This window comes from Pituophis catenifer, unplaced genomic scaffold, assembly GCF_029215685.1.
Source record: "Pituophis catenifer annectens isolate HBS135680 unplaced genomic scaffold, rPitCat1.0.hap2 SCAF_10, whole genome shotgun sequence".
Taxonomy (NCBI): domain Eukaryota; kingdom Metazoa; phylum Chordata; class Lepidosauria; order Squamata; family Colubridae; genus Pituophis; species Pituophis catenifer.
The window spans coordinates 28366586-28388763 of NW_027256890.1; the positions used below are offsets into that span (position 1 = coordinate 28366586).

A 22178-nucleotide genomic window follows, 5' to 3' on the forward strand; every position below is an offset into this window, starting at 1 on the left:
GGCTTTTCAACACTTTTTTTTTTCTGCAAACTCTTAAGGTTGTAGAAAAGGTTGTAGAGCCTTGATAGTACAGGGGTTTAGTGCACCCTGTTATTAACACAGCTGCCTGCAATTTCTGCTGGTTCGAATCTCACCAAGGCTCAAGGTTGACTCAGCCTTCCATCCTTTCTAAGGTAGGTGAAATGAGGAGCCAGTTTGTGGGGGCAATAAGCTGACTTTGTATAAAATATACAAAAGTATGAAGGCTATTGCTTAACGCATTGTAAGCCGCCCTGAGTCTCCGGAGAAGGGCGGCATATAAATCAAATTAAAAAAAAAAATGCTTTTAAAAGTTAAAAAAAAAAAGGTGGCCACGCCCACCCAGTCACATTACCCCAAGCCACGCCCACAAAATAAGCCACGCCCACAGAACCGGTAGTAAAAAAATTTAGAACCCACCCCTGATGAACTGCATTGTGCTAGAGAGGGGCTTCTTTGAGTTTCCAACAGGGGAAAACAGAACTTTTGACAACCTTCTTAGAATTTTAAAGGCTGCGAAGTTGCACTTAGAATCGGGCGTCGCTTGCCAAAAAACCTGGCGCCTGCACGCCCAGAATTCCCTGCCGATAAGCAGCTCACCTGGCTATGTCGTCCTGGGGCCGAAGCCTCTGGCTAATAAACAGGCGTCTTAATTGGAAAGAGATCTTTCTGGGTGTTTGTTTTCAGGGCTCCCCGGAAAAGTCATTTGCACAGGGCGTTTATTGTCGGGGTGCCATTTTGGGGGGAATCTGCACCTTGGAATAACCTGCGCTAAGGAGATGCTCCTTCGAAAAATGGGCACGGCTTGACCTAATTCCTGCTTTCATTTCTCCGGGTGCCTCTTTGAAAAGGATTATGTCACCCGCATAAATATTTTGGTTTCATTAATGCGGTTTTTTTTGGGGGGGGGAGTGGAAGGGCTGCTGAATCGGTGAGATTTAATTGGCTTCTTTCCACGCAGGTTGTTCATTTTTTTTCCCCCTCCACCCTCCCAATCGCTCGACTAACAAATCTGAATTTTGCATTTCCTAAGATTTATATTTCGATGTATTTGCTTCCTTGGGGGACCAAACCACCATCAGGAGATTATTGATTAGGAGGCTAAGCATCTCGACCGGTTGTGAGTTCTTGTCGTTGTGTCTTTAGTGCCATCCAAGATCATATCAAAGTTCTGGTTTTCCCAGTAGAAGCAATCCTCGACTTATGACCACAATGGAGTCAAAATTTCTCTTGCTAAGTGAGATAGTTGCTCAGTGAATTTTGGCTCATTTTATGAACTTTCTTGCCACGGTTGTTAAGCGAACCACTGCAGTTGTTGAGTGAGTCGCACTGTTGTTAAATGAATCTGGCTTCCTCGTTGACTTGGCTCGTCAGGAGGTCGCAAAAGGGGATCAAACGCCCCTGGGACATTGCCACGGTCATAAATGTGAGTCAGTTGCCAAGCATCTGAATGTAAATCAGGGCGTCTTACAGTTGCTTAACGCACTGTAAGCCGCCCTGAGTCTCCAGAGAAGGGCGGCATATAAATCAAATTAAAAAAAAAAAAATCGCGTGACCCTGGGGATACTGCAAAGGCCGTAGGTGTGAAAAATGGTCGTAAGTCTCTTTTTTCAGCACCGTCATAACTTCGAACGGTCACTAAAGCAAACTGTTCTAAGTCGAGGACTACCTCATGTACTTGTACACATGTATATATTCAGATTTCAGTGAGGAGAGAAATGGCATTTAAATATATAATTATAATAATTTATTTATTTATTTATTTATTTAAATAATATATTTAAATATATAATGATATAAATATACTAGTCAATAAGAGTACTATTAAAAGAAAACGTAAGCATAATTTTAAAAAAAATTACTATGAAAAAATAAAGGAAAAGAAAATGAATGAAAAAAAGAAAGAAAACTTGAAGAAAAATACAAATTAGAAATCTAACTTAAAGAGACGAATGTAAAAATGACAGCCCTCCCTTCCTCTAGGAAAGCCCTAAGACTAAATTTTTTGTCCCAACCACAAAAGTCAAAAAAGTCAAAATGGCCCCCAGAACCGCGCAGGGGGAAGCCCTGTCCCTTTTTCATGCATTTGCATAAATGGGTGGAGCTTAGATCATACCGCCATTCGTGGTTCTCTTGACCACACCCACCAATAACTCTGCAAACAATTCTGATTGGTCTTCCTATGTTCCATGACACAAGGCATTGTGGGAACCGTGATTTGATGGTTGTTTTTTTTGTCCCATGGGCCAGGTGGATTCCGGTTCACACAGACTGATTATGGTTTATTCATCATGGCTTGTGATTTGAGATCAATGGGAGCCTCTATCGCCATACCTGGTGTGTTGTACACTCAGCCAAGCGTGCCTGGAAATGCCATAACTTGGTTTCTCATGTTGGAGCACATCTTTTACATGCCAGATCCCAGGTCCCCTCCCTGAGATAGCTGCTTTAAAACTGGTCTGACTTGCTAAGGGGAGTTTCGGACTTTTTTCCCCAAAATAACAAACTTAAAAAAAAAAAAAAAAATTCGTGGTTTTTTTTTTTTGTCAAATATAATCTTAAAGAGCGAGAAGTCAGCTGGAGGTCTGTTTGGACTCTTTGCAACCTTATTCTCTCTGTCTGTTCTGCATCACTTTGCAACTTTTTTTTTTTTTTTTTAAAAAGGGGGATTCAGATTGGTGCATGCTTTCCGTCCCCTGTTATACATTTTAGATTAGATTAACAGAGTCAGAAGGGATCTTGGAGGTCATCTAATCCAACCCCCTGCCCAAGCAGGAGACCCTGTACCATTTCTGGCAGGTGGCAGTCCAGTCTCTTCTTGGAAGCCTCCAGTGATGAAGCTCCCACAACTTCCAAAGGCAACTTCTGTTCCACGGGTTGATTCTTCTCACTGTCAGAAAATTCCTCTTTATTTCCAGGTTGAATCTCTCCTTGTTCAGTTTCCATCCATTCTTCCTTGTCTGGCCTTCGGGTTCCTTGGAGAATAGCTTGACCCTCTTCCTGCTCTCTGTGGCAGCCCCTCAAATATTGGAAGATGCTCTCCTGTCTCCCCTGGTCCTTCTCTTCACTAGACTAGCCATAACTCAGTTCCTGCAACCGTTCATCATATGTTTGAGCCTCCAGTTCCCTAATCATCCTGGTTGCTCTTCTCTGCACTCTTTCTAGAGTCTCCACATCTTTTTTATAGTGTGGTCACCAAAACTGGATGGAGGATTCTAGGTGTGGCCTTACTAAAACTTTATAGAGTGGTATTACTACCTCCCTTGATCCCTCTGTTAATGCAAGTTTCACTAATATTCACAATTTACTGTATTTTCTGTGGGAAATTGTCAGTTAAGTGTGGGTATCAACCTTAAACATGATTTGTGAAAATGTCGAAGGAGCGCAAATTTGGCCTTTGCGTTAAAAACAAAGATTTGGGCATCCTTTCCCCTGTTTCTTCCCTGAAGAAGTACAATTTCCAAGGAGAACCCAGATCTTTTTTAACAACCATTTTTTAAATCACTTTTGTAAGACCAAAAATAATAATAATCAACAAAACAAGTCAAGAGCCTTGATAGTACAGTGGTTACACACCCTGTTATTAACATTCAGCTGCCTGCAATTACTGCAGGTTCGAATCTCGCCAGGCTCAAGGTTGACTCAGCCTTCCATCCTTTCTAAGGTAGGTGAAATGAGGATCCAGTTTGTGGGGGCAATAAGCTGACTTTGTATAAATATACAAAAGTATGAAGGCTATTGCTTAACGCATTGTAAGCCGCTCTGAGTCTCTGGAGAAGGGTGGCATATAAATCAAATTAAAAAAAAAAAAAGACTTAAGAGGCTGCTTGAAACTTCTATAGCTTGGTTTTATGAGCGGAGAAGTCTGTAAAATCATTTACTTCAGTTCATAAGAAGATGTAATATTTTTGAAATTCAAAATTAAAATGACACCTTCTTTTATAATGGATGGAATAATGGATGGAAACTGATCAAGGAGAGATTCAACCTGGAAATAAGGAGACATTTTCTGACAGTGAGAACAATCAACCCATGGAGCAGAAGTTGCCTTTGGAAGTTGTGGGAGCTTCATCCCTGGAGGCTTCCAAGAAGAGACTGGACTGCCATCTCTCAGAAATGGTGGAGGGTCTCCTGCTTGGAAAGGGGGTTGGACTAGATGACCTACAAGGTCCCTTCCAACTCTGTTAATCTAATCCAGAGGTCTTCGAACTTGGCAGCTTTAAGACTTGTGGACTTCAATTCCTAACTCTTAACACTTCTAACTGAGAAGCATTTCCAGGGATTTTAGATGGAAACTCTTCTCTGTGGCATCATGAAAGGTAGAAAGTGGCTAGAATTGTACTGCTTTTTAATGATGATTACCGTAGTTGAACAAATTATTGTAATGGTGGTGGAATTTACCCGACATGGCAAACTAAACAAGCCACATCCCACATGTGCGGCATATAATAAAATTAAGGCTACATGTAAACTCAATTCTTGTTTTACTGAAAAATCTGAGGTTCTGTTTTGGAGTTTCCCGGTTTAAAGAAACCATGATCTATAAAAGGCTACACTTTGATTGTGTGAATTCAGCTCTGGAGGCAGTGTTTTTCAACCTTGAAAAATCTAAGATGTCTGGACTTCAGCTCCCAGAACTCCCCATCCAGCATGTTTTTAAGATGGGTGGACTTCTCAACCTTGACAACACTTAGACTAGGGGTCTCCAAACTTGGCAACTTTAAACCTGGTGGGCTTCAACTCCCAGAATTCCCAAGCCAGCCAGAATTCTGGGAGTTGAAGTCCTCCAGGTTTAAATTTGCTGAGTTTGGAGACCCCTGACTTAGATGTATGGGCTTCAATTCAATGGTGAAATCTAAAATTTGTTACTACTGGTTCTGTGGGCATGGCTTGGTGGGGGGGGTGGGTAATGTGACTGGGTGGGCATGGCCATTTTTTTTTAACTTTTAAAACCATTTTTTCTACAACCTCTTTGGCGAAGAAGTTGTAAAAAATGCTTTTAAAAGCCTCTGACGATCCCAGCTGAGTTGCCTGATCGGCAGAGGCTTTTTTTTCTTTTAAATGCCTCTGACGATCAGGCAACTCAGCTTGGATCCTCAGAGGCTTTTAAAAGCATTTTTTAGAGGTTGTAGAAAAAATGCTTTTAAAAGCCTCTGATGATCCCAGCTGAGCCACACGATCATCAGAGGCTTTGTTTTTTTTACTTTTAAAAGCATTTTTTCGGCCAAAGAGGTTGTAGAAAAAATGCTTTTAAAAGTAAAAAAAAAAAGCCTCTGATGATTGTGTGGCTCAGCTGGGCATGGGGGGTTGGGCAGGGATTTTTGCTACCGGTTCTCCGAACCACCCGCCTCCATCGCTACCGGATCAGGCGATCCGGTCCGAACTGGGAGCATTTCACCCCTGCTTCAATTTCCATAATTTCCTAAGCAACATCTTTTAAGACGTATGGACTTTAGTGCTTCGCAGCTTTAAATTCTTAAGACGTGTGGATTTCAACTCCCAGAATTCTCCAACCAAGCCTGCTGGCTCTGGAATTCTGGGCATTGAAGTCCACACATCATAAAAGTCGACAAATTGAGAAACACTGTCCTGGAGAGTCCCTGTTTGAGCAGGGGGCTGGACTAGAAGACCTCCAGGGTCCCTTCCCACTCTGTTTTATTCTGTTATTCTACCATGTTCAGCAGAAGCTCAGCGCTCAAAGCTTGATGGGGTAGGACTTTAGGGGTTAACCCTGATTTACCGTAACTATTTTTAAATTATACGACAAATCAGCATTTGAGGTTGCAGAGCCGTTACTCATTAAATGTTTATTTATTTGTTGTTTTATTGTACCGCTAGCTGCTGAGGTTTTCTTTTGTCCAGGGATAAAGACACGTATAAGGTAAATAAATAATGCTCATCCAATGTGACTGTGTTAACAGTATGTTAAATGTGGGTCTTTCTTTTCACATGAAAACTGAGATTTAAATTCAGAATCAGGGAGTGGCGGGCAGAGGTTGAAGCCAAGACGAGATTCCCCTAAGCCAGCTGCTAAAGGACTACTGAGTCCTGGGGATTAATATTATTTTACCAGCTACCCACATAATGGTTTTTTGGGGGGCTGAGTCAGACGCTTTCTGTTTGGGAACCTTATTAGCTTAAAAGAAAGATTTGAGGGATGCGTCAAAGATTCTGCATCGTTTTCCAGAAATCGTTTGGAGGGGTAACTCGTCCATTCAGATGTCTGAATCACGATCGCTGGAGGCTTTCAGAAAAAAAAGATTGGACAGCTGTTTGTCCAGGAATGTATAAGGATTCCTGCCTTGGGCAGGGGGCTGGACTAGAAGACCTCCAAGGTCCCTTCCAAGCCTATATAGGTAATCCTCAATTTATGACCATTTTGAGCCCAAACTTTCTATTGCTAAGCAAGAAAGTTGTTAAGTTCTGAGTTTTGCCCCATTTCATGACCTTCCTTGACACAGTTGTTAAGTGAACCACTGTAGTAAATTAGTAACATGGTTGTTATGTGAAGCTGGCTGTAACTTTGAATGGTCCCTAAATGAATTCTTGTAAGTTGAGGACTACCTGTATGTAGGGTAACTAGAGACAGAGAGAGGAGGAGGAGAAGAGGAGGGAGGAGGAGGAAGAGAAGGAGGAAGAGGAAGAGGGGGAGAAAGAAAAGGAGGAAGAAGAAGAGGAAGAGGGGAAGAAGAGGAAGAAGAAAAGGAAGAGGAGGAGGAAGAAAAGGAAGAGGAGGAGGAGGAAGAAGAAGAGGAAGAAGAGGAGGAGGAGGAAGAAAAGGAAGAGGAGGAGGAAGAATGGGGGAGGAAAAAGAAGAGGAGGAAGAGCAGGAGGAGGAGGAAGAGGAAGAAGAAGAAGAAGAGGAAGAGGAGGATGAAGGAGAAGAGGAGGAGGAGGAGGATGGGGAAGAGGAGGAGGAGGAGGAAGAAGGAGGAGGAGAAGGAAGAAGAGGAGGAGGAGGAGGGGGAGGGGGAAGAGAAGGAGGAGGAGGAGGAAGAGGAGGAGGAGGAAGAAGAAGAGGAAGAGGGGAGGAGGAAGAAGAGGAGGAAGAAAAGGAAGAGGAGGAGGAAGAGAAAGAAAGGAGGGGAGGAAAAGGAAGAGGAGGAGGAGGAAGAGGAGGAGGAAGAAGAAGAGGAAGAAGGGGAGGAGGAGGAAGAAAAGGAAGAGGAGAAGGAAGAAAGGAGGAGGAAGAAGAAGAAGAAGAGGAGAGGAAGAGGAGGAAGAAGGAGAAGAGGATGAGGAAGAAGAAGAAGAGGAAGAGGGGAGGTGGAGGAAGAAAAGGAAGAGGAGGAGGAAGAGGAAGAGGAAAAAGAAAAGAAAAGAAAAGAAAAGAAAAGAAAAGAAAAGAAAAGAAAAGAAAAGAAAAGAAAAGAAAAGAATGTTTTAACCCTGGTATGAGGAAGTTGTTCGGTGGCCGTAACTGTTTACCGTTGACTTTGGAAGAGCCGGCTGTGTTTCGTGGCATGGTTCTCATGGCCAGGTGCCCGTCTGCCAGGTGTGAAGGAGGAGCCTGAGTCAGGATGGGGGCCGCAGACGGCCGAGAAGGAAGCCAGCTCCTCCTCTGACGTTGTGTGTGTTGTGTGTGTGTGTGTGAGACCGAGAGGCCTTTCTTTCTTCTCTGGGTAATTGTTGTTTTTGGCACGGAGTGGAGATTCCCAAGCAAGGAACCACATACCAGGTCTGTGATGTGGCCCCTGGCCAGGAAACTCAGTAGCTCTCACCCCCGTATCACAGAATACAGAGTAACAGAGCGGGAAGGGACCTTGGAGGTCTTCTAGTCCAGCCCCCTGGGCAAGGAGGAGACACAGGGGCGTCCAACCTTGGCAGCTTTAAGTCTTGTGGACTTCAACTCCCAGAGTTCCCCAGACAGCGTTGCTGGGATAAGGCATGCATGACCCACCCCCAAAGTAGATTCCTTAAGAATGTACAGGTAGTCCTCGTTTAGTGACCAAAGTTACAGCAAGCACTGGAAAAGTGACTTAGGACCGGTTTTCACACTTATGACCGTTGCAGCATCTCCATGAACACATGATCCAAATTCAGACATTTGGCAACTGACTCATGACGGTTGCGGTGTCCCGGGGTCACATGATCCCCTTTTGCGACCTTTGGATGAGCAAACTCAATGGGAAACCAGACTCACTTAACGACCATTTTACTGGCTTAACAACTGCAGTGATTCACTTAGTAACTGCGGCAAGACGTGTCGTAAGATGGGACAAGGCTTAGTTCACATTTGTCTCGCTCAGCAAGGGAACTTTTGGACTCGGTTGTGGTCATAAGTCGAGGACTACCTGCAGTATCAAAACAAAAGAAAAAAATTGGCAGGAGAAAATAGATGAGAACCATAAACCCCACCAGGAGAAGCAGTCGTCATATTAACAGGTCTGAGAAGCTGAGGATTTTGAAGAACAGGCCTTCCCATTTATCTGAAATGGGCCTCCTGCTTGAGCACGGGGCTGGACTAGAGGACCTCCAAGGTCCCTTCCAGCTTCTCTTCTCTTCTCTTCTCTTCTCTTCTCTTCTCTTCTCTTCTCTTCTCTTCTCTTCTCTTCTCTTCTCTTCTCTTCTCTTCCATTCCATTCCATTCCATTCCATTCCATTCCATTCCTTTCCTTCTTCTCTTCTCTTCTCTTCTCTTCTCTTCTCTTCTCTTCTCTTCTCTTCTCTTCTCTTCTCTTCTCTTCTCTTCTCTTCTCTTCTCTTCCCTTCCCTTCCCTTCCCTTCCATTCCATTCCATTCCATTCCTTCTTCCCTTCCCTTCCCTTCCCTTCCCTTCCCTTCCCTTCCCTTCCCTTCCCTTCCCTTCCATTCCATTCCATTCCATTCCATTCCATTCCATTCCTTCTTCTCTTCCCTTCCCTTCCCTTCCCTTCCCTTCCCTTCCCTTCCCTTCCCTTCCCTTCCATTCCATTCCTTCTTCTCTTCTCTTCTCTTCTCTTCTCTTCTCTTCTCTTCTCTTCTCTTCTCTTCTCTTCTCTTCTCTTCTCTTCTCTTCCCTTCCCTTCCCTTCCCTTCCCTTCCCTTCCCTTCCCTTTCATTTCCTATTCCATTCCATTCCATTCCATTCCATTCCATTCCATTCCATTCCATTCCATTCCATTCACTCTATTCTATTCTATTCTATTCTATTCTATTCTATTCTATTCTATTCTATTCTATTCTATTCTATTCTATTCTATTCTATTCTAGTCCATTCCATTCCATTCCATTCCATTCCATTCCATTCCATTCCATTCCATTCCATTCCATTCCATATATTATTCTATTCTATATATTATTCTATTCTAATTCTAATTCTAATTCTAATTCTAATCCTATTCTATTTCTATTTCTATTCGATTTCTGCTCATTTCTAATTCTATTCTGTTTAAGAAAAACCCCGAAAGAAATCTGCTTTCAGAGGCCGCTGGCAGAGGCTGCGATTTTGCAAGGTGTGTGTCTGCTGGGGAAGAAACAATGGCAGGCTTAAGAGGTGGGGGGGGAGGGAGGGAAGGGCAGGATCCGGACAAGCCGGGGCAAAGCTTCAGCATCTGTGCAGGCAGGTTGAGCTGGACTCCCGGGCTGGTCCACTTTCCTGGGTGCATGCAACTTGCAGCCGATTTGAGGAACAACTCTTGAGTTGAAGGTGGGGCTCGAAGGAGAAGGAGATACAGGAGGCAGTGTTATTCTATGATCTGTCACAGGGGGTTGGAATAGAAGACCTCCAAGGTCCCTTCCAGCCCCATGATTCTATGATCTTGCACAGGGGGTGGACTAGAAGACCTCCAAGGTCCCTTCCAGCCTCATGATTCTATGATCTGTCACAGGAGGTTGGACTAGAAGACCTCCAAGGTCCCTTCCAGTTCCATGATTCTATGATCTTGGGCAGGGGGTTGGACTAGAAGACCTCCAAGGTCCCTTCCAGCCCCATGATTCTATGATCTTGGGCAGGGGGTTGGACTAGAAGACCTCCAAGGTCCCTTCCAGCCCCATGATTCTATGATCTTGTGCAGGGGGTTGGACTAGAGCAGAGGTCTTCAAACTTGGCAGCTTTAAGACTTGTGGACTTCAACTCCCAGAATTCTCCAGCTATGCTGGAGAATTCTGGGAGTTGAAGTCCACAAATCTTAAAGCTGCCAAGTTTGAAGGCCTCTGGACTAGAGGATCTCCACAGTCCCTTACAGTCCCATGATTCTATAATTCTTTGCGCCTGGGCATTCTTCTGTTTCCTATCCATTGATTGATTGATTGATTGATCGATCCATCAGTTGTCAGGATGGACTGGCCCATGGGACTCCAATCCCCTTTCCCTGAGTTTGCCAAGATGGTTGATGGAATTTAAAAGAGTTTTATGTTTTATATTTTAAATCTTCAGTTTTCTTGCTAGACACGAAACAAATTAAAACCTGATTATTCCTAATTTGGACCAACATACACATGTTTTCCCAAGCTATTTTTCCACATATGCAGTTTTGTAGCTGAGTTCCCTGAACCGAAACATTTTTCCCTACACTATTCCGAACACGGCTCTTGAAAGAAAAGAAGAGAAGAGAAGAGAAGAGAAGAGAAGAGAAGAGAAGAGAAGAGAAGAGAAGAGAAGAGAAGAGAAGAGAAGAGAAAAGAATTGAATTGAATTTAGAATAGGAATAGGACTGGACTGGACTGGACTGGAATAGAATGTAGAGTAGAGTATGAGAAGAGAAGAGAATTAGAATAGAATAGAATAGAATAGAATAGAATAGAATAGAATAGAATGTTATTCTGTAAAAGAATAGAGCAGAGTAGAGCAAAAAAGGACCTTGGAGGTCTTCTAGTCCAGCCCACTGCTTAAGCAGGAGAACCTATACCCGTGATTTTTTTTTAAAATTTGATTTATATGCCGCCCTTCTCCGGAGACTCAGGGCGGCTTACAATGTGCTCAGCAATAGCCTTCATCCTTTTGTATATTTATACAAAGTCATCTTATTGCCCCCACAAACTGGGTCCTCAATTTACCTACCTTAGAAAGGATGGAAGGCTGAGTCGACCTTGAGCCTTGGAGAGATTCGAACCAGCAGTAATTGCAGGCAGCTGTGTTAATAACAGGGTGCTTAGACCACTGTACTATCAAGGCTCTTGGTGATGGCGAACCTATAGCACGCGTGCCACAGGTGACACACGGAGCCATATCTGTGGGCATGCAAGTGTTGCCCTAGCTCAGCTCCAGCGTGCATGCTGATTTTCAGGCCTTCCGGGCCCACCAGAAGTTGGGAAACGGGCTGTTTCCAGTCTCCGGACTGCCTCCGGGGGGCATGGGGAAGGCTGTTTTCACCCTCCCCAGGCGCCAAGAAAGCCTCTGGAGCCTGGGGAGGGTGAAAACTTTTTGCCGTTGCGTGCCAAAAGCAGGGGGAATACGGGGGGGGGGGGGTGTATCATGCACGCATGTGGGGGGTGGGTGGGGAGAGCATTGAAGTATGGGTGTAGCACGTGCATGTGCAACCCCACTCCCCCTATTTTTGGCGACGGCAAAAAGGTTACCGATGGGCCCGGTAGGTCTAGGTTCAATCTATACCATTTTAGATAAGTGACTCTCGAGTCTCTTCTTAAACACCTCCAGTGATGGAGCGTCCATGATTTCTGGTGGCAAGCAGTTCCACTGATTAATTGTTCTCATTGTTAGGAAGTTTCTCCTTAATTCCAGGTTGCTTCTCTCCTTGATTAGTTTCCATCCGTTGCTTCTTGTCCTGCCTTCAGGTCAGGAGTGGGTTCTAAATTTTTTTACTACCGGTTCTGTGGGTGTGGTTTATTTTGTGGGCGTGGCTTGGTGGGGGTAATGTGACTGGGTGGGCTTTTTTTTACTTTTAAAAGCATTTTTTTTTTTACAACCTTAAGAGGTTGCAGAAAAAAATGTTTTCAGAAGCCTCTGATGATCAGGCAACTCAGCTGGGATCGCCAGAGGCTTTTAAAGGCATTTTTTTTTCTACAATCTCTTCGGCTGAAGAGGTTGTAGAAAAAAATGCTTTTAAAAGCCTCTGACGATTCCAGCTGAGCTGCGCGATCATCAGAGGCTTTTTTCAAAAACTTTTAAAAGCATTTTTTCGGCCGAAGAGGTTGTAGAAAAAATGCTTTTAAAAGTTTTTTTAAAAAAAGCCTCTGATGAGGTCGGCGGGGTAAGCGAGCAGGGACCGGGCCGGGGACCGGTTCGGGGGCGTGGCCAGCCAATGTTATTACCGGTTCTCCGAACTACTACAAATTTTTACTACCGGTTCTTGCGAACCGGTGTGAACCGGTGTCAGGTGCTTTGGAGAATAATTTGACCCCCTCCTCTTCTTTGTGGAAGCCCCTCAAATACTGGAATCCTGCTATCATGTCACCCCTAATTCTTCTTTTCTCTAGAGTAGCCAGACCCAAATCCTTCAACCGTTCTTCGTATGTTTTAGTCTCCAGGTTTTAATCACAAGGAGAAGGGCATTGCAGGTTTCCAAAATCACGCCTTCTCTTTTCTCATGGGATTGAATTCGATAGTTCACACTCTTCCTCCTTTCTCCCGTCTCCCCAGGTCTGCTGGCCCGAGTGTTGGAGACCCCGAGCAGCGTGACGGCAGTGTTTGGCAAAGACGTGGTCCTGCCCTGTGGCTACCAGGCCACGCAGGGCGAGACGGTGCTGCAGGTCACCTGGTTGAAGCGAGGAGACGGCGGGAAGAGCACGGAGCTGGCGGTCCTGAATTCGCAGCACGGGGTCCACATCCAGGATGCCTACGCCGGCCGGGTGCTACGGCAGGCGCAGGGGTCCCTGGTCAACAGCTCCATCCTGCTGAAGAACGCGGTGCAGGCTGACGAGGGCGCCTACGAATGCCACCTCATCACCTTCCCCCAGGGCAACTTCAAGTCCCACCTGGCCCTCAAGGTTCTAGGTAAGGACCCCTGAGGAGGTTCAGGGCTCCACCTGGCCCTCAAGGTTCTAGGTAAAGACCCCTGAGGCCCTCAAGGTTCTAGGTAAGGACCCCTGAGGAGGTTCAGGGCTCCACCTGGCCCTCAAGGTTCTAGGTAAAGACCCCCGAGGCCCTCAGGGTTCTAGGTAAGGACCCCTGAGGAGGTTCAGGGCTCCACCTGGCCCTCAAGGTTCTAGGTAAGGACCCCTGAGGAGGTTCAGGGCTCCACCTGGCCCTCAAGGTTCTAGATAAGGACACCTGAGGCCTTCAGGGTTCTAGGTAAGGACACCTGAAGCCTTCAGGGTTCTAGGTAAGGACCCCTGAGGGCCTCAGGGTTCTAGGTAAGGACCCCTGAGGCCCTCAAGGTTCTAGGTAAGGACCCCTGAGGCCCTCAAGGTTCTAGGTAAGGACCCCTGAGGAGGTTCAGGTCTCCACCTGGCCCTCAAGGTTCTAGGTAAGGACACCTGAGGCCTTCAGGGTTCTAGGTAAAGACACCTGAGGCCTTCAGGGTTCTAGGTAAGGACACCTGAGGCCCTCAGGGTTCTAGGTAAGGACACCTGAGGCCCTCAGTGTTCTAGGAAGGACCCCTGAGGAGCTTCTGGTTTTCTCCTGGACCTCAAGGTTCTAGGTAAGGACACCTGAGGCCCTCAGGGTTCTAGGTAAGGACACCTGAGGCCCTCAGGGTTCTAGGTAAGGACCCCTGAGGCCCTCAGGGTTCTAGGTAAGGACCCCTGAGGAGCTTCTGGTCTTCTCCTGGACCTCAAGGTTCTAGGTAACGACCCCCGAGGAGCTTCAGGTCTCCACCTTTAACAGTAACAGAGTTGGAAGGTACCTTGGAGGTCACCTAGTCCAGCCCCCTGCTCACACAGGAGACCTGTACTAGGGATTTGAACCGCTGAACTTTCTCATCGACTGGCCCTCAAGGTTCTAGGTAAGGGCCCCTGAGAAGCTTCAGCTCTCACTGAGACACAGTATAGATCATTCTCCAATAACAATGCAGTTAGTTCCCCCCCCCTTATGACAGTTCAATTAGTGACCGTTCGAAGTTACAAGGCCCTGAATAAAGCAACTTATGACTGTTTTTTTCACGCTTGCAACCTTTGCGGCATTCCCTATGGTCACCATGATCAAAATGTGGAAAAATGATCCTTTTTTTCCCGGGCCGTGGTAATTTCAAGTGGTCATTAAATGAACGGTTGTAACCCGAGGACTAGCTCCCTGGGTTTCTCCTTGCACCGTGTGTGGACGTGGCAGAGCCAGGCGGTCTCCTCTAGAGGAGAGGGTGGCATCGGGAAGGGAGGACAAGGAGCAAAAAGATGGAAACTCATCCAGGAGAGATTTATTCAACCTAGAACAGGGATGGCTAACCTTTTTGCCGTCGTGTGCCAAAAGCGGGGGGAGCACAGGGGGATCGCGCACGCGTGTGCCCTCACCCATAATTCAATGCCCCCCGTGCCCCCACCGCACATGTGCGTGCAACCCTCCCACACTCCCCCCGCTTTTGGCCCGTGACGGCAAAAAGTTTACCGGTGGGCCTGGTAGGCCTGTTTTTTGCAAGAAAGCCCCTGGAGCCTGGGGAGGGCAAAAACAGCCTCCCCCCATCTCCCGGAGGGCCGAAAATGCCCTTCAGAGTCTCCACGTGAGCCCTGTACTTACCTGGCATCCAAAACGGGTCACATGGAGACTCCTGGGAGGGGAGGGGCAGCATGGGCGGGGCCAGCCAAAAATCAGCTGGCCAGCGCAAGTGTGTGCGCCGGAGCTGAGCTAGGGCAATGGCTGGTGTGCCCACAGATATGGCTGTGCATGCCACCTATGGCACGCATACCATAGGTTCACCATCACGGACCTAGAACGAAGGAGAAATTTCCTGAGAGTGAGAATAATTCATCGGTGGAACAGCTTGCCACCAGACGTTGTGGGTGCTCCTTGGGAAGGCAGCTTAGGCAGGCAACGTAGAGCAGAGACTGTGCGCGTGCGCAAGTGAGGACCCACACACAGTGGGGCGTGACTGGGCGGGGCGGGGCGGGGTGAGCGGCGAGCGGGTAGGCGGGGGCAGGGCCAACCACAGGTAGTATTTACCGGTTCAGACATCCATTTGTCTAAAAACGGTATAAGGGCATGGGTGTGAAACTCAAGGCCTGCGGGCCGGATCTGGACCGTGATGTGGTCATATTTGGCCCGCAGCAGGTCCATCCTGGTCTACCCAATGCGAAGAGGAAAGTTTGGGCCAGCGTAGCTTCGGCCCAGTCTACCCAATACGAAGAGGAAACATGGCAGCGGTTTGGGGAGTGATGTCAAGAAGGCCACGCCCACCCAGTCGGCCACACCCACCCAGTCGGCCATGGCTCCCACCCCCCACCCCCTCCGAGGTCAACCACAGCCCTGATTCGGCCCTCCATGAAATTGAGTTTGACACCGCTGGTATAGGGTTTCCTGCCTGAAGAGAAGTTGGACTAGAAGATCTCCAAGCTCCCTTCCAACGCTGTTACTCCGTTTACTAAAACCGGCCGTTTTTAAAAGGGATGTAATTTATGGGGTGGTGTCATGTACCCAAATAACCGAAACCCTCAAGTGGAAGTCAGGGGCAGGAATTGTGGTGGGAGGGCTGTTTTTTTTTTATTTTTGCAAATGGGGTTGCAGCAGGAATGGGATTCAACTGGTTCAGACCGGTTCGGGCAAAGCGGATGCTAATTTTACATCTGGTTCGTCAAACCGGTAGTTGCAAGGACTGGCTGGCCACTCCCTCCCACCTGGTCCCGCCCCTCCCAGGAGTCTCCCAGGCCCGTTTTGGATGCCAGGTAAGTGCAGGGCCCACGCGGAGGCTCTGGGAAGGCGAAAACGGACCTCCTGGAAATTCCAGAAGTCTGGAAATGGGCCCGTTTCCAGCCTCCAGAGGATCTCCGGAGCCCAGGGGAACTCAAGAAAAGCCTCTGGAGCAGGGGTGGGTTCTAAATTTTTTTACTACCGGCTCTGAGGGCGTGGCTTATTTTGTGGGTGTGGCTTGGAGGTCATGTGACTAGGTGGGCGTGGCTAGCTGGTCAGAGTCATTTCTGGAAGGTCCTCACACTTACGACCAGTCCTCGCACTTACGACCCGACTCATTTGTTTGCTTTTAACACTGGTCAGCTGTAGGACGGCCCTTTGAAGCCCCCAGGCAAGAGTTTAAACAGTTTTTTTCCCTCTAGTCATCAGCTGGGACTCAGGAGGCAGCAATAGATTGGGGGTGGGACCAAATAAAAGGTAAGAATAACGTGGGGGGGGGTGGGGGGGGTGGGAGGGCGGTGGGGGGGAGAACCGGTTCGGTGATGTCATATCGTCACCGCTACTGGCTCGGCCGAACTGGACCGAACCGGGAGGAACCCACCACTGCTCTGGAGCCTGGGGAGGGCGAAAAGCGGGCCTCCTGGAAATTCCAGAAGTCTGGAAACGGACCCATTTCCAGCCTCCTTTGGGCCTCCGGAGCCCAGGGGAACTCAAGAAAAGCCTCCAGAGCCTGGGAGGGCGAAAAGTGGGCCTCCTGGAAATTCCAGAAGTCTGGAAATGGACCCGTTTCCAGCCTCCTTTGGGCCTCCGGAGCCCAGGGGAACTCAAGAAAAGCCTCCAGAGCCTGGGAGGGCGAAAAGTGGGCCTCCTGGAAATTCCAGAAGTCTGGAAATGGACCCGTTTCCAGCCTCCTTTGGGCCTCCGGAGCCCAGGGGAACTCAAGAAAAGCCTCCAGAGCCTGGGGAGGGCGAAAAGTGGGCCTCCTGGAAATTCCAGAAGTCTGGAAATGGACCCGTTTCCAGCCTCCGGAGGGCCTCCAGAGCCCAAGGGAACTCAAGAAAAGCCTCCAGAGCCTGGGGAGGGCGAAAAGCGGGCCTCCTGGAAATTCCAGAAGTCTGGAAATGGGGCCGTTTCCAGCCTCCGGAGGGCCAGGGGAAGCACTCACGGAGGTTCGATGAAAGCATCCAGAGCCTGGGGAGGGCGAATACGCATGCCCCCCCCACCATGGTGCAGGAGGCCGAATAGGCCACATCCACCATGGTCACGCCCACCCAGCAACCGGGCAGAGAATCGGTTGCTAAAATTTTTGAATCCCACTCCTGGGATTGCAGCCCCAAAAATGGCAGGTGTCAAAGAAGAATTGGAAAGTGGTGCCAGGGTGAAGACGAAGTTTTTTTTTTTAAAAAAGAGTGCCGGATGAAAATTAATCAAGCCCACCGATTATTATCTCCTCTTTCACGTGGGGGGCAAATGATAAACAAACAATAAACAAACAATATCGAGGGGCAATGGGGAGCTGCGTGCCAGGCTTCTCGTGCCCAGCATGGATGGCTTCCTACATGGACCCAGTGAAACCAGCTCAGCCACGCCCCACTCTTCTCCCTCGTGCCCCAGAGCAGCCGACCCTGGGTTCCTAGCTCGGAGTGGCCCCGTGGGCCCTTCCCAGACCTGCATTTAATTATAGTTCTAAAAAGTGTGTAGGATTTTACGGCAATTAGAAGCTGCGCCTGCCTCGAGGATGGATAAGGTCATAGAGGCTGAGTTTTAACGGGATTTTGAAATCGAGCAGGTGAAATTGGAGCTGGAGAGAGACCAGTGGTGAAATCCAATGTTTTTTTTACTACCGGTTCTGTGGGCGTGGCTTGGTAGGCATGGTGTGGCTTGGTGGGCGTGGCTTGGTGGGTGGGCAGGGGAAGGATGTTGCAAAATCCCCATTCCCACTCCACTCTGGATACTGCAAAATCTCCATTCCCACCCCACTCCGGGGGAAGGATACTGCAAAATCCCCATTCCCTCCCCCCTCCAGGGGAAGGATACTGGAAAATCCCCATTCCCACCCCACTCCGGGGGAAGGATTCTGCAAAATCCCCATTCCCACCCCACTCCAGGGGAAGGATACTGCAAAATCTCCATTCCCACTCCACTCTGGATACTGCAAAATCTCCATCCCCATCCCACTCCAGGGGAAGGATACTGCAAAATCTCCATTCCCACTCCACTCTGGATACTGCAAAATCCCCATTCCCTCCCCACTTGGGGGAAGGATACTGCAAAATCTCCATTCCCACCCCACTCCAGGGGAAGGATACTGCAAAATCTCCATTCCCACTCCACTCTGGATACTGCAAAATCTCCATCCCCATCCCACTCCAGGGGAAGGATACTGCAAAATCTCCATTCCCACTCCACTCTGGATACTGCAAAATCCCCATTCCCTCCCCACTTGGGGGAAGGATACTGCAAAATCTCCATTCCCACCCCACTCCAGGGGAAGGATACTGCAAAATCTCCATTCCCACCCTACTCCGGATACTGCAAAATCTCCATTCCCAGCCCACTCCAGGGGAAGAATACTGCAAAATCCCCATTCCAACCTCACTCTGGATACTGCAAAATCTCCATTTCCACCCCACCCCAGGGGAAGAATATTGCAAAATCCCCATTCCCTCCCCACACCAGGGAAAGGATACTGCAAAATCCCCATTCCCTCCCCACTCTGGTGCCAGCCAGAGGTGGCATTTGCCGCTTCTCCAAACTACTCAAAATTTCCGCTACCAGTTCTCCAGAACCTGCTGGATTTCACCCCTGAGGGAGAGCCTTGGTTGTCCAAAGCTGGGCTCTTCTCACCTGACCGATTCCTGGAAAGGAGAAACTGCACTTCAGAATCGAGGAATGGGGGGTATCCTGTGGTTTTTGATTTAGCTCCACGAGCGTGAAAAATAAAGGATATACCCACAGAAGCACACAGATATGCGCACAAACACATCTGTCTGGGACCTTGTAAACCTTCTGTTCTCCCAAAAAGGCCAGGCTTCATAGCTGGAGCTGGCTTGGCACCAATCCGTATTGATCACAGGTAGTCCTCGGCTTACAACCTCAATTGAGCCCCACATTGTTGTTGTTAAGTGGGACGTTTGTTAATAGCAATGGCACTTAGACTTATATAGCGCTTCACGGTGCTTTTACAGCCCTCTCTAAGCAGCTTACAGAGTCAGCCTCTTGCCCCCCCCCCCAACAATCTGGGTCCTCATTTTACCCACCTCGGAAGGACGGAAGGCTGAGTCAACCTTGAGCTGGTCAGGATTGAACTGCTGTGAGTGGGCAGAATTAGCCTGCAATACTGCATTCTGACAACTGGGGAGGGAGGGAGGGAGGGAGGGAGGGAGTGAAGGGAAGGAAGGAAGGAAGGAAGAAGGAAGGAAGGAAGGAAGGAAGGAAAAGATGGCTGGATGAATGGAAGGAAGGAAGGAGAAGGAAAGGATGGATAGATGGGTGGGTGGATGGATGGATGGGAGGGAGGGAGTGAAAGGAAGGAAGGAAGGAAGGAAGGAAGGAAAAGATGGCTGGATGAATGGAAGGAAGGAAGGAGAAGGAAAGGATGGATAGATGGGTGGGTGGATGGATGGATGGGAGGGAGGGAGTGAAAGGAAGGAAGGAAGGAAGGAAGGAAGGAAGGAAAAGATGGCTGGATGAATGGAAGGAAGGAAGGAGAAGGAAAGGATGGATAGATGGGTGGGTGGATGGATGGATGGGAGGGAGGGAGTGAAAGGAAGGAAGGAAGGAAGGAAGGAAAAGATGGCTGGATGAATGGAAGGAAGGAAGGAGGAGGAAAGGATGGATAGATGGGTGGGTGGATGGATGGATGGGAGGGAGGGAGTGAAGGAAAGGAAGGAAGGAAGGAAGGAAGGAAGGAAGGAAGGAAGGATGGATGGACGGTAGCAATAGCATTTAGACTTATATAGCACTTCACAGTTCTTTTACAGCCCTCTCTAAGCAGTTTACAGAGTCAGCCTCTGGCCCCCCAACAATCTGGGTCCTCATTTTACCCACCTCAGAAGGATGGAAGGCTCAGTGGACCTTGAGCCGGTCAGGATCGAACTGCTGGCAGTGGGCAGAGTTTAGCCTACAATACTGCATTCTAACAGGAAGAAAGGAAGGAAGGGAGGAAGGAAAGAAGGAAGGAAGGAAGGAAGGAAGGAAGGAAGGAAGGAAGGAAGGAAGGATGGATGGATAGCAATAGGGGGCAATATAAATCCCCTAAATAAATAAATAAGTTCAGAGGGCGCCAAGGGCCCGTCCTTTGTGAGTCCTCCGTCTCTCCTAAACCGCATCCTGTCTTCTCCATCTCTTTGCAGTGCCCCCGTTGCCGATTCTGAACCTGGGGCCTCCGCTGGAGGAAGGGCAGGGCCGCACGTTGGCCGCCTCCTGCACAGCCGAAGGGAACCCGGTCCCCACCGTCACCTGGGAGACCGAAATCCGCGGCGTATCCAACACCCAGGAATCCTCGCATTCCCGCTCAGCCTCGGTCACCAGCGAATTCTACGTGGTCCCTGGGCGCAGCATGAACGGCAAGCCCTTGACCTGCGTGGTTTCGCACCCGGGATTGCAGCACCTGAAGAGGATCACTCACACCCTCAGTGTGGCCTGTAGGTACCTGTTCTCACCTTCACCTGAGCCTCCAGACTGCCTGTCCTCCCGCCGCTGTCTCTTGTAGACCTTCCGTGGCCAGGCAGAGAGGCTGCCATCATGTTCCACTGGGATTTGGGACCGACACTTGGGCGAACGGATAGGGGTCCAAACTTGCCATAGGGGAATGCCGGAAAGACGCCCCCCAGGACATGAAGTCAGGGCACGTTACAGGTCCCCTCGATCGGGGATGTGCTTCTGGTGGGACCATCAAAAAGGGCCTTCTCGGTGGTGGCCCCTTCTCTGTAGACCATCGTTCCCCTGGGGGTGGTTGGTCGGGTCCCACCCTCTTGCTTTTCTCAAAGGCCCTACATATGGGGTTTGGTCAGTGGTTCCTGGGGACCCCGAATGGAGCCAGGAAGGGGGCTGATTTGATTGTGTTGCTGCTGCCAGGGGTTGAGGTGTGAGCTTGATGGATTTTTATGTTGTGACTTTTAAAGTTGTAAACCACCCGGAGTTCATCTGTGTGTGAGTTGGGCAGCCATATAAATTTGTGATGATAGAGAGATGGATAGATGGATAGATAGGTAGGTAGATAGGTAGATAGATAGATAGATAGATAGATAGATAGATAGATAGATAGATAGATAGATATGGATGGATTGATGAATAGAGAGAGACAGAGGGAGAGAGATAGGTAGATAGAGGAAAAAAGAGAGAGAAGTAGATAGATTACAGATAGATGATAGATAAGTAGGTAGAATAGATAGATTATATATATATATGAAAGAAAGAGAGAGGATAGAGGGAGAGAAATAGAGAGAGAAATAGAGAGATAGGTAGATTAAAGATAGATAAGATAGATAGATAGATAGATAGATAGATAGATAGATAGATAGATAGATAGATAGATATGGATGGATTGATGGATAGAGAGAGAGGAAGAGAGAGAGAAGTAGATAGGTAGATAGAGGAAAAGAGAGAGAAGTAGACAGATTACGGATAGATGATAGATGATAGATAACTAGGTAGAATAGATAGATAGATTTTATATATATATATGAGAGAGAGAGAGAGAGAAAGGGAGAGAAAGAGGGATAGGTAGATTAAAGATAGATAATAGAGATAGATAGATGATAGATAATAGATAGATAGATCATCGATACTACATAGATAATGATAGATAGATAGATAGATAGATAGATAGATAGATAGATAGATAGATAGATAGATAGAGGGGGGATATATAGAGGGGATAGATAGAGAGAGAGGGGGGATATATATAGAGAGGAGAGAGAGAGAGAGAGAGAGAGGGAGGGAGAGAGAGGATATATAGAGGGGATAGAGAGAGAGGGGGGGATAGATAGAGAGAGGGGATAGATAGATAGATAGAGGGGGGGGAGGATATATAGAGGGGATAGATATAGAGGATATATATAGAGAGGGGATAGATAGATAGATAGATAGATAGATAGATAGATAGATAGATAGATAGATAGATAGATAGATGATAGAGACAGACAGACAGACAGTCCTGCTTGTTGTCTCTAGTTATAGTCATAGTAAGGGCCTGGTTACAAGGCAGTCCTGGGCTGTGCCACATGGGCACGTTCTTCCCCATCCCTTCGGTTTGCCTAACCTTGCCTTCCCTCCCTCCCCCGTGCAGACCTGTCCGATGCCTCCATCCTGGGTCACGAGGCAGAGCAGGACTGGACGGAAGGCCAGGAAGGGGCTTCTTTGAAGTGCCTCGGAGATGGGAACCCACCACCGATCTACAACTGGTCTCGGTGAGTCTGGTGCCAAGTCTTTAGCCTTGATTCCTGGCTTGTTGGGATAGCCTAGTCCCAGATGGGGCAAGGATCTGAACTTAGGTTGTTGG

General features: G+C 48.0%; 1 protein-coding gene across 1 annotated transcript in view; it reads left to right on the forward strand.

The window, feature by feature from the left end:
* Window positions 1-11702: 11702 nt before the first annotated feature.
* The window catches only part of NECTIN4 (nectin cell adhesion molecule 4), a gene marked incomplete at its 5' end in the record, with an annotated part of 33763 nt that continues 23287 nt past the window's right edge, over window positions 11703-22178 (forward strand). Inside the window, 4 exons of the mRNA XM_070950902.1 lie at window positions 11703-11733; window positions 12539-12892; window positions 20029-20319; window positions 21966-22086. Coding sequence (XP_070807003.1) covers window positions 11703-11733; window positions 12539-12892; window positions 20029-20319; window positions 21966-22086 — 797 coding nt within the window. The remainder of the gene's footprint in view (window positions 11734-12538; window positions 12893-20028; window positions 20320-21965; window positions 22087-22178) is intronic.